General features: G+C 37.8%; 1 protein-coding gene across 7 annotated transcripts in view; it reads left to right on the top strand.

Annotated features, from left to right (window-relative positions):
- Positions 1–15,473, top strand: part of LOC124423046 (teneurin-a) — a 483,434-nt gene that overhangs the window by 149,468 nt on the left and 318,493 nt on the right. For all 7 annotated transcript variants that reach the window (XM_046960318.1, XM_046960315.1, XM_046960317.1 and 4 more), the window contains exons 3-4: positions 1,152–1,210; positions 11,495–11,740. In XM_046960318.1, coding sequence (XP_046816274.1) covers positions 11,506–11,740 — 235 coding nt within the window. In that variant the 5' untranslated portion in view covers positions 1,152–1,210; positions 11,495–11,505. The remainder of the gene's footprint in view (positions 1–1,151; positions 1,211–11,494; positions 11,741–15,473) is intronic.

Genomic DNA, 15,473 nt, shown 5'->3' with positions numbered 1-15,473 from the left:
AGAGAGAGATACTGGATACAGGAGCTACGTTTCTCACAGCGATTTACGCGAAAGCTCGAGTTTGCGGAAATACGCGTGGATTTCCGGGATCGGTACCGCGAATCGGTTAACGAAAGTGCCTCCGAAGCGTTCTTTTCCGGCTGGATACGGTCGCTCGAACGAGCGGGAAGCAACGCGATAGGGAGCTTGCTACTGTTACTGTAGAGAGAAAGTCTCGTTGGTAAAGGAAGGAGGACGCGAGTGTGGGGAACCTAACGGCAACACTTCCGGGACGCAATATCGTTTCGAGCGAAGCAGACTGTAATTCCCACTTGCTTGGTCTTCGAAGGTAACAGAGAGAGAGAGAGAGAGAGAGAGAGAGAGAGAGAGAGAGAGAGAGTGTGTGAGATATATATATATATATAGAGAGAGAGGTAGCAGAAGCTGCGTCTGTTGATTATCCGAGCGGCAAACACGGCGCATTGTTATCGATTGGGCCAACAATCTACCGCCCCCATATTGACGCAATACTGCCTCGCAGTTGCATAATGAATGGTTGGCTAATGACCCTACGGAGGTTGCGGAAACCGCAGCGAGAGGATGTTGGTCTCGAGGCACGAAGCGTTTCCGGCATCGGACGTTACTACATCGCCACGACCGAATTATTTCGTCGATCGTCCATCGTCTCTCTCTCTCTCTCTCTCTCTCTCTCTCTCTCTCTCTCTCTCTTGAATCTCTACGAGCTTTCCTCTTCTCTTCACTTCTCTTCTCTCCTCTTCTCTTCTCTTCTCTTCTCTTCTCTCCTCTTCTCTTCTCGTCTCTTCTCTCCTCTCCTTTCTTCTTCTCTTCTCTTCTACATAATGCAAACGCATTTATGTTCGTTCCTCAAGGTTTTATTACTATCTATCCTGGAAAGATATGACAATTTTCGTAGAATCGTTTCAAGAAATATGATATTCGATATCGTTTATGAGATTAGCTTGAGTGTATTCTATCATTAAAATACCACATTATGATTCTCATTATCATTATTACTTTTCTGTCTCAATATATTTTTTGAACACTGATGATTACACTAATGCGTTAGAAGATTCGATACAACATCCTAAACGTTCTTATTTGGATAAAAAAATGATGATGGCTTTTAAAGCGTCGACCCTTTCTGCTTTCAGCTCCGTCGAATACGTGGACGCTAACAAGCAGATTCTGACCACCAGTCTGACGCGTCACTGTAAGTATCTCTACGTCGTCGTGACGTTCAACGTTTCTCACGATGTTTCCACTTCTTATCTCAGGCGTTAGAAAAGTTTTCTAATGGCTCTTTATCTTCTTTTCCTCTCTGTCTCTCTCTCTCTCGGATATTTCACAGTAATTTTTTTCTCCTCACTTCTGTATCAAAGAATTGCTGAGAAAGATGAAGTCTCACGATTCTCGAAATGCAAGGACGAGCCAAGCTTTACTTAAAAATCTTCCCAGCTAGATTCTTTTGTAGTCTGAGAGAAAAAGAGGATAAAAAAAATAAAAAGAGAGAGAGAGAGAGAGAGAGAGAAGGCCAGTTTTTCGTCACTTTGTTCGAGTCTCGTCGCGGTTTAAGTACGAAACGTTTAAACGAGAAAAGAAGAGAATAGTGGGAGAGGGGGATGAGGGATGAGGGGTGGTGTTAGTACGGGTCGCGACTTTCCTTCGGAATTTTCACTTTTGTCCAGCGACGATGCCGAGACGGAATAACGACTCTAATCTCCTTACGCAGGAAACCGTTTTTGTGAGATCCGAACGAAAATGCGAGTGGTGGTGTAACGTTGACCGGTCGCGTATAAGAAACTTACAATTTACTTCGAAGGTATATAAGAAGCTTTCCTCGTGAGGAGTTCTACTGCGATACCTTCGGAGCTCTCACTTTTGCGTTTCTTCGTTAAGTATCGCGAGTTTATTGCCAACGACGACACCTGTTTTCTAATATACCTTATTCTTTTCATTTTCAACGTTATAAACTTTTTTTACGAAATAATTAATAACGTTGAAAGAATATCAAAATTACAAATAAATATTCTTTTTGTTTTTTTCGAGACATTTGAGTAATAGATAAATATATGAAACGTGTACAGGAAAATATACAAAGAGAACGTATCGGTTTATAAAATGGATCGTAAATAATAAACATACGATTTAGTTTAACTTAAATACTCGTCTTTTCAACACGTATAAAATTTACTGTCTTCAAATAAGAAAGATCTGTTTCATAGAATATTACGTATTCTATAAATCTTGCTTCCTTTAATAATTTTTGATTTTTATTATTTATACAGTAAATGAATTAGATAAGTGACGATAAAAATAATTCGACAACTTATATTACAGACGTATAAATATATCTTCTGTGTAAAGAAATTTGTCGACAAGATAGAATAAGATATTTTCTTGGAAAAAAAAGAAAAGAAATTTTAAATTCTTGGCACGTATCGTTCTTCTAATCTTGTGTGTGCGAGCTTCCTTACGAAAGTCCAAAGAAACGTCTTTTCCAAAGCAACGATCGCGGACGTCCAGGCGAAGTGAATCATTTCCCGTTTCTACGCACGGCGCTCCTGGGAGTAGCAACGTAGGACAATCCAATTTCTGAAACCGGTTTTACGCTTCGAAGGTATCGTTCTGGAGATTCGAAGGATGTTGCTTTTAACTCGAATCATCGTCAAGTCTACACACGAATCCCTTCTTTCTTTCATTTCTTTTCTTTCTTTTCTCCCTTTCTTTCTCTCTCTCTCTCTCTCTCTCTCTCTCTCTCTCTCTCTCTTTCCCTCTTTCTCTCTTTTTCTCGCACGTAACCATTTTTACGTTCAATAAATTCTCTGCGGATTAATAAGTAATAATGAATTAAGGGAAATTAATGATGCTTATTATCGGTTCGCTACTTCATTTCGAGAGCAATACATTGGCGACTTTCGATTACGATCGTTCATGATCGGAAAAATTAATTATAACTCATAGAGGTGGAATTATCAGATTCATCGAGAGAATCCCCTCACTTTACCTCGTCGTTCCCATCAGACAATTATTACACACCTTTTGAGGATTAAATCGAGGTTTAATTAAATAATAAATGCTCTTACGCATTTGCTAGCGCGAAATTTAATTGTTTTCATTATACTATGGGGGAAGAGTTCGGGATTTCATTTTCCATAAGTATATGTAGAATTTATTTCAATTCTTACGAAGTGTATAGAGATACAAATAAATAAAAAAAAAAAAAATAAATAAATAAAGGAGTAAGCATCGTAAAGAGACTTTTTATAAATTTTTTCGTTAAAATCACGCTGTAAATTACTTTCCATTTGTAATGAAACAACGTAACATATGGTAAGGAGTCAAAGATATCAGAAGTCGCAAAGATCGATTTCTCTGTGGCATAGGACAAATCCCTGTAGCAGGGGCATATCTGGAAGGCCGCGGAAACAGATCAGCCAGGCCGATTGTGCGGTGCGTAATCCCGCCAAGAGAATCGTTAAATGACTCGTGTGACTTAGCGTTAGTTAGAAGCTCGGAGAACGGGAACTCTAGGAGGAGCCAAAGTGGGTTTACATCGCAGTTAAGTTTCGTCGTAACGCCTGTACGACGAGTGGTACGACGAGAGAGGGTTATTCAGGGAATAGGAGAGAGCGAAACGACGTTAAACCGTCTTTCTACAATCGGTGACGATACCAACGTTGAGCGGATTTACCGACCATTTGGCAAATGAAGACGAAACTGCCTCGTAGATTACAGAAAGAGAATCCTTCAAGCATTCGCGTTCTCAGCAATCCCCGATCGTAAGAGATACCGATCTTGATACGACCTCAATCTCTTCTATTTCCTCTCTCTCTCTCTCTCTCTCTCTCTCTCTCTCTCTCTCTCTCTTGATTCTAATTGTCAAATGATCCTGGTTAATAGACTTGAAAGTGTTGCTATCGGTAGAGAGATCGAACGTTGAATTATACGTTCATTCAATTACATCTTTTCTATCATTAAGGAGAATATTGAATTTCAACTTATTTACTATAATTATTTAAAAAAAAAAGAAAAGGAAAAAGAAAAATCATTCCAAACGATTTGACAAAATTTTTCACATCCGCACGTCTAAATAGATATTACATGCATATATGTATGTACATACATATGTAAAAATGGCGAATGAAACCGTAAGGTAGATAGTAGAAATCGACAAGGCGGATAATTAAGAGAATCCATGCGGAAAAGTCGCGAGCGACAGCGTAGCTTTTAGAGAAACGTGAAAAACCGCGAGACCGAAAACAGATCGAACGTGCGACAGCAGCGTAGCTGCTCGCGACAAAAGGCAGCCATCGTCGACGTTCGTTTCCCTTTTGACTTCCTTTTTTTTTTTACCTTGAAGGGAGGTCCGGCAATTGGAGCGTTTATTTTCAATAGAACATGGTTCTGTGAACATTTTCCACTACCGATATTATCCTTTGTAGAAAATTAAGCGATAATCGTTTCTACCTCCTTCCCTTTTCTCTTCTCTCTTTCTCTCTCTCTCTCTCTCCCTCTCTCTCTCACTCTCTTCTTTCTCTTCAATCTCATTCCCCTTTCCCTTTATTCTTCCTCTCATCTTTACTCCTTTCAACGGTGGCATCGTACGTCAATCGCACGCCTATACTAAAATATCATCTCTTTCCCTTAAAATAATTGATCTATTTTCTTCAAAATATCTAATATCAAGAAAGTTAATTACATAAGAGTAAGGAATAAACTAAATCTCATAGTTTCATTCGTTTACAAAATCGAAATTCAAAGACAAACGTTTTGATCAACCGAAAGTTATATTACATGGTGCAGAAAAAAAAACGAGATAAAGATAGATAGAGATAGGAAGGGAGAGAGGGAGAGAGAGAGAGAGAGAGAGAGAGAGAGAGAGAGAGAGAGGGATATAGAGAGAGTATACTACGGGCCTGAGAGAACGGGATACGCGGTGACAAAAGTTAACGAGATGGAAGTTAATTAAATTCCGCGCGGACAATCGCGGGTGGGAAAATTTGACAATAGACACTCGCTCATATGCGCGTTCGTGCGCGTTACGCTCGTTTCGCTGTGCATTCGCACGTAACTACCTATGAACATAGAAGGCCATATACGGAGGAGATAGATAGATAGATAGATAGAGAGAAAGAGAGAGAGAGAGAATGAAAGGGAGAGAGAAAGAGAGAGAGAGAGAAAATAGTGATAGACATAGAGAGAGAGAGGGAGAGAGAGAGAGAGAGAGAGAGAGAGAAAATAGTGATAGACATAAAGAGAGAGAGAGAGAGAGAGAGAGAGAGAAAACTGACCGGATGTAACGTAACGTAGGTGTACTGAGAGATACGTACGGGATCGACGAGGATGGTGGCTATGGTTGGTCGAACTCCGATGAATCGATGACCGCTTTTAGTAATGATGTGTACATGGCAGGAGGCCGTACGTCGATGGAAGCCGGGGTCAACGCCAGGACGCTACTCTCTCTCTCTCTCTCTCTCTCTCTTTCTCGCTCTTCATTTATCTATCTACCTATCCTTCTCTCTCTCTCTTTCTCTCTCTCTCTCTATCCCCTTCTCTCTTTCTCTTTCGTACACCATCTCTACGGTATATGCCGGAACGCGTGTATAGTGGCAGGCAGAGTTTGTCGAGGGGGACTTATTACGTCCCTGGAATTACCATATAAATTATCGCGCGATGAACCCGGCAGAGTGCGAAACCGTGCAGGCTAGGCCCTTTGTCGAGGTTTCGGTTATGGTTAATCGGCCACGTCGTTTAATTGACATTCTGCACCGCAAAATGCCGGTGCCTGCACCTCCTTCCCCCCTTTCCCCACCGATCCCCCACTCCCTATCCCCTTCTCTTTGCTATCCTCTTTGTCTCATCCTCTTTCGATCCTCTCTTTTAATTTTCTTCAACGGGTGCAGGATACTATGTTCCTAACGAGAAAGAGTGTATATGTGTATGTGTGTATTTGTGTAAGAGATAGATAGATAGAGAGAGAGAGAGAGAGAGAGAGAGTGAAAGAGAGGTTGCTCTTCTCTCGTTTTGAACCCCTCATGAAATTCGTTCGTTAATTTTATCGTTCATCGTTGAAAAATTTTGTAAGTTCATCTGAAACAAAAAAGAAGTAGTCTTTATTCTGATCACAGAATTTATATTTATTCGTGTTAGTTGTTACAGATACCATGCAACGTGATTAATGTGTTCGTTCCCAAATACGTACGTACGTATTCGAATTTATTTGCAAACGTGATTGGTTTACCGTATTATTAATATATTATACATACTAGGAATTTATCATATAACTTCGTGGATTCTCTCCTTTCTAATCGTTTTTCTTCACCATCTTTCTCTTTTTCTCTCTTTCTTTCTCACTGTCTCTGTCTCTCTCTCTCTCTCTCTCTCTCTCTCTCTCTCTCTCTCTCTCTCTCTCTCTCTCTCTCTCTCTTACTCTTCCTCTCTCCTAATTTTCCTTTACGTTTTCATTTAAATTGAATCGAGGTAGAAATAATTTTTTGTTGAGATGTAATTATATAAAAGCGTTAACTGAGAGTAAAGACATGTCTAGATTTTTAGAGAATTTGTTATTATTAATACTATTATTATTATTATTATTATTATTATTATTATTATATTATTATTATTGTTATTATTATTATTATTATTATTATTATTATTATTATTATTATTATTATTATTATTACTATTATTATTATCATTATCATCGTTTTTTGGTGTCTGTTTCATTCTACTCTTCGTTCTGATTTCTTCAAAGATCAAAAAATTAGATTTTTATTTTAAAACTCATAATTTTGAAACTTTTTTTATGTATCTAGGATTATGTATCTGGGATATCTGAATTATAAAAGATATTGAAAGTGCTGATATGAATAGCGTGAATAATCGAATAAAAAGGTAGGTCTAATTTTTTTTCTCCCGAGGTAAAAATTTGAAGGAAGAAAATACGTAATTATTATATACGTGAAATTTCATGAAAGCTAATAATGAAGAACGATCGATCGATCAAGATGGAGAGAACAAAGTGTATATATATAATGTAGATATATGTATATATATATATATATATATATATATATATATATATAAATATGTATGTACTTTAGAAATAGCCATGTTCCTCTCTCGTAAAGAAGTAAATAATTAGACGAAACCACCCTCGGGAAGCAGCAAGGCTGTCTCGTAAAGGGGCAAAATGGCGTAAAGGAGGCCCGCATTTTCGGAAACGTTATCGAGATTAAAGCCGTATAATTATCTCGGGGTCACGTGATACCACTAGCATCGAGGGGTGCCTCGAGATAGAGAACGCAATGGGAAGGAAGGTTGGTCTACCACCTAAGTCCCGAATCGCATCTACTTGCTCGTTTGTTTGACGAGGAAAGAAGACTACCGAGGACGATGAAGAGAGGAGAAGAGTGCTCGAAGGATGGTTAAGAGAATGAGAGAGAAGAACGTACTCGATGAATATGCAAAAGTCTTTCTCAAAGCATATCTGGATACGCAGACTAGACTCCTCTCTCTATGTTTCATGCATTCAGATGCCCTTCTTATGAACGAGACGAAGAAGAAAACTGTCGAAGAAGAGAGTCGAACAATGTCGTCTAAGTGTTACCTTCTTCTTCTTCATTAAATGCCGTTTAAAAAGGCAGGCCACATTTCTCGTGAAATTTCCTAGTACGAAGACACGACGCTATGCAAATCCTCCCTCGAATCTCGCGCGAACACGGGGAAACTCTTAAAGCCCTTTTATAGTATGGCTTCTCTAACGACCGAAAGTCGAATCGGTAACCTTCTCTTTCCCTTTTTCACTCTTTTCACGAGCACTCGTGTGAGGGGTGTTAAGCAAGTAACGACTTTTCGTGGTTAAGTATATGTATATATGTAGATATATATATATATGTGTAAATATATATATATATATATATATATATATATATATATATATGTACATACGTCTAGAGATTTTTAACCTCCTTTCGTAAGAATACGAGAAGGACGTTCTCTCACTCCTGATTTATGTGTCCAAGCCACTTCGAGCCACGGTAGCTTGGGAAACGAAAACGACGTGGTGGAAACGTGAACGCGATGGAATTCGTCGACCGTTTAACATTCCCTTCTATCCATCGTTCTTGGTAAAACTTCTTCTCTTGGAATTTTCGTAAAAGCGACTCTCCGATCGTGCAACTTATTCCACGACGCACGCCTTCGAGAAATCGCATTAAATCTTTTTCTAGCTCGATTTCGCGAGACCAGGCAGCTACATAGGTATAAACCTATATACATGTATGTATGTGTATATATATATAATATATATATATATATACACATACATACATATATAGTTGTCGTCTGTATAAAAGGTACTCGTCGTCTTTGTCGATGCGAATTCGATTGTTTGTGTGTATTGACTTTCATGAACGATGGCGGGAAATAAAGCGACAGGAGGTTACACGCAATGCATTTATTTGTTCCTCGCTTGAGAAAAGCTAGAAATCGTCGTTAAGAGAGAGACTATCGGAAAAGTTTCACGTTTCGGGTAAGGCTATTGCTATCGAAAGAGAAAGAGAAAGAGAAAGAGAAAGAGAAAGAGAAAGAGAGAGAGAGAGAGAGAGAGAGAGAGAGAGAGGGAGGGAGGAAGAGAAAGAGAACAATTTCTTGGCGATAATGTACACGTGTGTTTCGCCCGTCGACGATGAGAGAGAATAACTTTCTACATTCTATCCCTCTCTTTCTTCATCTTCTCTTTTCTCCCTATCGAAGGGAAACCACAGAATCTACTCTCCTTGACAGTTACTCTTCCCTCGTTTGCTTGTAATTTACGCCGACGATCTTTATTTGCTTACGCTTATGTGAAAGCACACGGTTAAAGAGCATCGTGGTGCCAGCATAAATTGAGTAATGAAAATTCGATGTTAAATGATGATTTCGTAGTATCAGAGAAACATGTCTCTCACGTTGCGTTTACATATATGCATATGTATATATCTACATGATATATACATATGTATATGTAATCTCCTTCGTCAAAAAGATTTGCCATTGGCACGTTTTATTTCTATTTTTGTTTTCGTCTATCTCTCTTTCGAGAATTTTTATATCGTATACGCAACTACGAGAGACCACATCGCACGTTATATCAACTTTTAAACGAAATTCTTTCAAAGTTATGAGTCAGCCTGAAGCATCATCCTGTTTTGTATGGTCTACGGTTATGATCCGTTATAAAAGCATTCTATTATAACAATGCCTTCGTCGATCAACGTAAAGATGAAATAGTAGTAATGTTCGAATATAATAATAAAAAGAAAGAAAAGAAAAATAAGTTTTTTTTCAAAGCTTATATTCTATTCTCATACTTATTTATCTGATATAAATCTATTCTACAAAACGTTTCAATTAATTCATATAGTGTTTCAATAGAGTATACTCGACGTTCTCATCACATTTAGGTGAAGGCCGAAGGAGGTAGAGTGTTGATAATTGTAAAGAGGAAAGAGAGCGAGAGAGAGAAAGAGAAAGAGACAGAGAGAGAAAGAAAGAGAGAGAGAGAGAGAGAGAGAGAGAGAGAGAGGAGAATACGAAGGGCCAGTAAAACATAACACCGTTAAAGCACCCTCGCATAAACAACAGAAAAGACTCGATGTGATCTATTAGTCGTTATTGAACTTTGAGAAAAGTGGCTAGAAGAGATATTTACATATGCAAGAGGATTCATTTTCAGAAGGAATCTTATTTATCCCTTGATCTTCCTCCATTGTATTCATCATTTATTAACGTTCATTACAATCTTAATACCAGTAGATTATCTCATCATTAATTATTTCAAGTATCACGTAAAATACCCTTGTTAATTATATTTTAGTTATCTTTGTAACGATCGTTTCTAAACTTCGTCATAAAAAAATCAATTGTTTTTTATCATTCATACTTGTGAATCTTTTAACATTTTATTATTACACACGTATTAAATATATAAGATATCTATATGTATATAACTAGGATTGAATAAAAGTAAAGGAAAAATATTATTTTTTATGGCAATGTATACAATGAAAAAATACAAAGCTACGACAAGCAATTGGATGGTGCCGTAGTAGTAGAACACTTGTCGAACGCTTGTTGTATTTTCTATTGTTGCTGTACCTACCCTAGTAGTGATACTTCGATGTTGGTACCTTGCTTTCGTTTCATTAAATTTTCACGTTGTATTTGCCGAGAAAATTCCCCGATCAATTTCCGTCGGTGAAAGAGAAAGAGAGAGAAGGAAAGAGAAAGAGAGAGAAAGAGAGAGAGAGAGAAAAAGAGAGAGAGAGAGAGAGAGAGAAAGAGAGAGGGAGAAAGAGGGATAAAGAAAGAGAAAGATGTAAGATGTCTGTCTTTCTTTCTCTTCTTACTACCAACATCGAAGGACGGTGTTTGTTTTCTTTAATTAAATAGTCGTTTGCTTTGACGAGTTATTTTTTACAAGGGTTTGCGTTATTCTCCGATTCTTTTCTTACGTTCCTTAGGGTGGAACGCACTCGAACGTAATTCAAGAAAGGATCACTGCAAAAAGGAATGGAATGTTCTTATTACTTATCGGATCTCTTACTTCCTTCTCGCGTCGTTCGTTCGTTGAAAGGAAAGAAACGAAGCGCTCGCTCGAAAATAATTTTATTTCTACGTAGAGCATCGATAAGAAAGAGAAAGAGAGAAAGAGAGAGAGAGAGAGAGAGAGAGAAGGGGAGAGAAAGAGAAGGAAGGTATTTCATATCTTTCTTCGAGCAGAATTTTTGTATGTAATAAAGATATCTCGTGATTTCTAGGACTCTTTCATTGTGTGAAAGAGAGAGAGAGAGAGAGAGAGAGAGAGAGAGAGAGGGAAAGAGAGAGAGAGAGAGAGAGAGAGAGGTAGAGAGAGAGAGAGAGAGAGAGAGAGGTAGAGAGAGAGAGAATGATATCTTTGAACGAGTCACGCAAAGATAAAGGAAAACGAGAGAGAGAGAGAGAAGAGAGAGAGAGACAGAGAGGAGAAGAGAGAGAAAGAGAGAGAAGGCGTGACACGAGGTTCGATAGTAAGACCCTCCTCTTCGTGGTGGCAATTCCAAACTGAAATTTCATAGTCCAAGGAACAGTGAGTGATCTTAAACTAGTAGCAGCGATCCCTTGGAGCATCAATCAACGAGCTCTGCAATCAAGGAATTCGGTAGTGAAGGACGTTTCCATGGGAATTTCGACAAGCATCCAACCACTCGATTACCTAACACCATAGACATTATAAATATATTATGAATCGACAATAGGAAACACGCTCGTGCGTGTAGAAGAAAATAAATCTTACTAAAAATTCTTCAATTTTCAACTAATTTTCACAATAATTATATTAATTGTTTATGCGTGTTAGTTATTTTATTAAATTAAACTAATAATTAGAAAACTTTTGATCTTAATAAAAATTTGTATTCGAAATAAAAATTATTAATTAATAATAACGAGTAATATATCATATTCATTGCAGATGCTGCAGTGATGGAGGGTGAAGGCACGTTAGGCCGCGGTCATTCAAACGGGGGCCGTGGGCTGCGCCGTCAACGGTCCCTCGAATGGCGAGAACGGCGCGGGTATGGTCATAGTGCCCAATCTAGTAGCGACGACGAAGAAAAAACTCATCGTGTCGTTGGTCCGGCAACGACTTCATCCTCTAATAGAGGAGCTCGAAGTCCTGGGCAAGTCTTCGCCTCTATACTCGCACAACATTATGGCGGTAGGTTTGATAAAAATTTTTAAACAAATTAGATGATTAGAAAATTAGATATTGTATATTGATGATTTCTATGTTTGATATTTCTCAATATATTTTAAATACTTATATATATATACACACATACACACACACACATTACGTATATATGTATGTACATATATATGTATGTAAAGTATATATTATATATAGATACTTTAAATATCTTTAAAAGAAAAGTTCATTGAAAGACAGTTGAAACTTTGATAACTTCAAAGAAGTTGTACATCTTGATCGATACGCGAAAGGAAATCGTGTATTACGGATATCTACGTGAAATTAAATACGCGAAACAACGATTATAAGCGAGCTTCGCTCGTTAAGTTTCGCTCTGTCACTCAACTTTCGAAAGCTTTTAATGGTATACATCAGAGCCGTGCTTTTGCCTCCTTCGCATTGATCTCGTACAGCAATAAGCGAGTTTTGCGTGCCTCGTTCATCATATTCCATCAAACACTCGGAAGGTTGCCCATTCACTTCGCTACCCTTAATCTCTTCCCCAGCTTCCAGGCAAACGTGTAGATTAAAGGATTTGCGAAATTAGTTTTACTTACTTACTATATACCTATAGCTGATATTAACTTTCGAGACGAACTCAAGACGCCTACTTGAATCTTTTCTTGACATTGTCGTACCATCTTTTTAACTTTATTCTTTCGAGATAAGAATCAGTATTACGATCAAATCGGGAAGATAAGAAAAGAAAGCGGAAGCAGAAAAAGTAGTCATTGTTTGTCCCTTCTATTATTCTTGAACATCTCCATCTCTGAATATTTCGATAAATAAAAATTAATATGAAATATTGAAACCACAAGCTCTCATCTATATCACGAATCTGCAAATACGGAACGAAGCATTTAATGAAAAACGTAATAGATTGTTATCGTGTATGTCGCAAAATGTTTCTCACTCTCTCTCTTTCTCTTTCTTTCTCTCTCTCTCTCTCTCTCAAATTCTTTCTTTTTACCGTTCGTTTCTCCTTCTCTATCTCTTTTTCTCTTTCTCCCTCCCTCTTTCTTTGCGAAGGCCATTTCATCGATTCATCTTGAAAAGGGACAAAGTGGGGGACGCGGTGCATGAACGGAAGGGAGGAACTCAATTAATAGCCATCCTCCGTTTATACTATATTTCTTGGTTGCGGTATCAAGCGAACTGCAACAGCTCACCTCACGTCTGTCTGCATTTGTTCCAATTCACTGGCCGTCGATTACCGCTACCCCCTCGTTCCAAATATACCTCCTCCTCCCTGTCAAATCCTCTCATCCTCTCTCTCTCTCTCTCTCTCTCTTCCTATCTCTCTCTCTCTTTCTACCTCTCTCTCTTTCTACCTCTCTCTCTTTCTCTCTACCTATCATTCTTCGTATCAACCTTCCCCATTTTCATCCCTATTCTCCCATTTCCGTCTCCTCTTTCTCTTGCTTTTCTTCCTCTTCTCTTTCTTCTCTGTTCGCTTTGGACGACGATATAACGTCACGTAACCGCGCGGAAAAGTTTATCGAAAGAAACGACGCCGTCGTCTTCTTCTTTCTTTCCATTTCTCGAAAGTCGATCGATTTCTCTCCAGTCTAACCACAAATCAATATCAAATGTCTTAGGTAAATTTTAAAGCTTGATATTTTTTTCTTTTTCTTTTTCTTTTTCTTCTTTATATATAAAATTTATATAATTTTCTATTAAATGAATAATTTTTTTCATTCAAATCGATCTGTCACTGTGTTGTTTCTTTTATAATGCATATATATATATATATATATATATATATATATATATGTATTATGTATACTCTAGGCTAACGTTTTTTCTACAAATAAACTTTATTTCAATGTTTCTCTTTCCCTCTTTCTTGTATCTCAAAGGTGGGGGAAAGAGCGAGCGCACGAAGTCGCGATTGCCGCAATGCAGACGTTGCCACCGCCTTAAAATCGACTTGTTAATTATCTATCCGCATCGATTTCACACCGTTCCCAAGCGAGATAATCAGTGAAAATTGCCAAATCAGAAAACGATGGACGGAAAAGCAAAGAGATTGATGTCTCGACGGAATAAGAAACTTTTACACATTTTTCTCTTATCATTTCTTTTTATATTGAAAATGAATTTTCATGAATTTTCTTTATTTGACTATAAACAGCTATCGTTCGTTTTAAATTGTATTATGAAAATTTTATGTTAAAAAGAAAAAAATAAAGGAATTTTCAATTTTCTTCGAAAAAATTATGTCGATATTGAAGAAGGAGATGATTATTTTTCACGATGTCGTTTTAGCTCTTATCCAACCATGGCAACGCGTTACTATACCCTCTTGTCCCAGACGCAGTCGTATTGTTCCGTTATCGTAGCCGTTATCGTCTTCTTCCGCCTACTCGTATTGCTCGTTAGTATATGCACGATATATCTTGTTACCATCGATCCCTCCGGCCGGTTGCTCACTCGCTCACTCCTGCCAGCTAGTCCGTGAAATTTCCACTATAAGGTATCCTCTTTCCTTTCTCGAACGACATATCTTTTACGGTTTTCCGAGCGAGCCTCCTCTTCTCTCTAACAATGGTATCCAATGTGTCACATTACCAATAAGAGAGGTGGAGAAGAGAATACTATTACTATCGTGATACAACACCAATGTACTATCAAGCAACATTTTCACATCGACGTAGATGGCGGCTCTTAATCTCCGTCTGTTCGGTCATCAATACGTTGATGCTTCTCGTTGAGAGAGGTCCTGTCTCTAGGTTGGACAGTCCACCCGTATATATAGCCTCCATGGCATTATATTGTCAGCTCATTACACCGCTGACGCACATCGTATCACGCTTTACTACCCTCTTGGATAGAAAATATTGACCTCTTGCATATCTCGCGACGTATACATCGTTTATCGTGTGTGTATATATCTATCTATCTATCTATCTATCTATCTATCTATCTATCTATCTATCTATCTATCTATTTATCTCTCTATCTATCTATCTATCTATTTATCGTTGTTATCGGTTCTGCATGATATATTCAAATTGTTTTCAGTATCCTTATAAATTATGTTGTATTTTCTCTTGCGAAGGTTTTGAACGAAAAATAAAAGTTAAGATAAAAAAATAAATTATAAGGAATTATTTTCTTGTTATTTTTCTACGAAGAATTTCATTTTTTTTTTGAAGGGAAAAATGGGTATAATATGGAAATTCTTAACGAAGGATCGAAGTAAAATATCTCTAGGTTTCTAACCGATCATTATACCTGTTCTCAAGGACAGAGAAAGAGAGAAATTAATAATTTAAGGCTGTCGAATCGTACGATCGGGAATCCACGTGTCTGGGAATCGCTTTGAACGTCAAATTATCGGAAGGGACCTCCTTGTACGATCACTCGAATAATTGCGTTACAGACAGTCGATCCATTTAAATCACTCCATTGCCGACAAATGCTTCATTAAAATTCACCGTATCGGCTTTCTATCGCAACGATCGCGTTACGTAATAGGAAAATATCGATGAATCTCTCGGCGGTTAACTCGATTACGTCTTCTTCCGGAGATTTCCTATCGCTTCCTATCTGTCATCTTCGTCGTCTTCATCGTCTTTGTCGTCGTCGTAACATTCACTATTCGAAATAGAGAAATTTATTTATCCTATTAAAAAATATTAAATTATATTTCATATATTACATTATATAAAAATATATTTTTAAATCGTCAAATGAA

Source organism: Vespa crabro, chromosome 3 (assembly GCF_910589235.1).
Source record: "Vespa crabro chromosome 3, iyVesCrab1.2, whole genome shotgun sequence".
Classification (NCBI taxonomy): Eukaryota; Metazoa; Arthropoda; class Insecta; order Hymenoptera; family Vespidae; genus Vespa; species Vespa crabro.
Note: the sequence above shows the minus strand (reverse complement) of the source record. Positions and strands in the feature narration are given on the sequence as shown.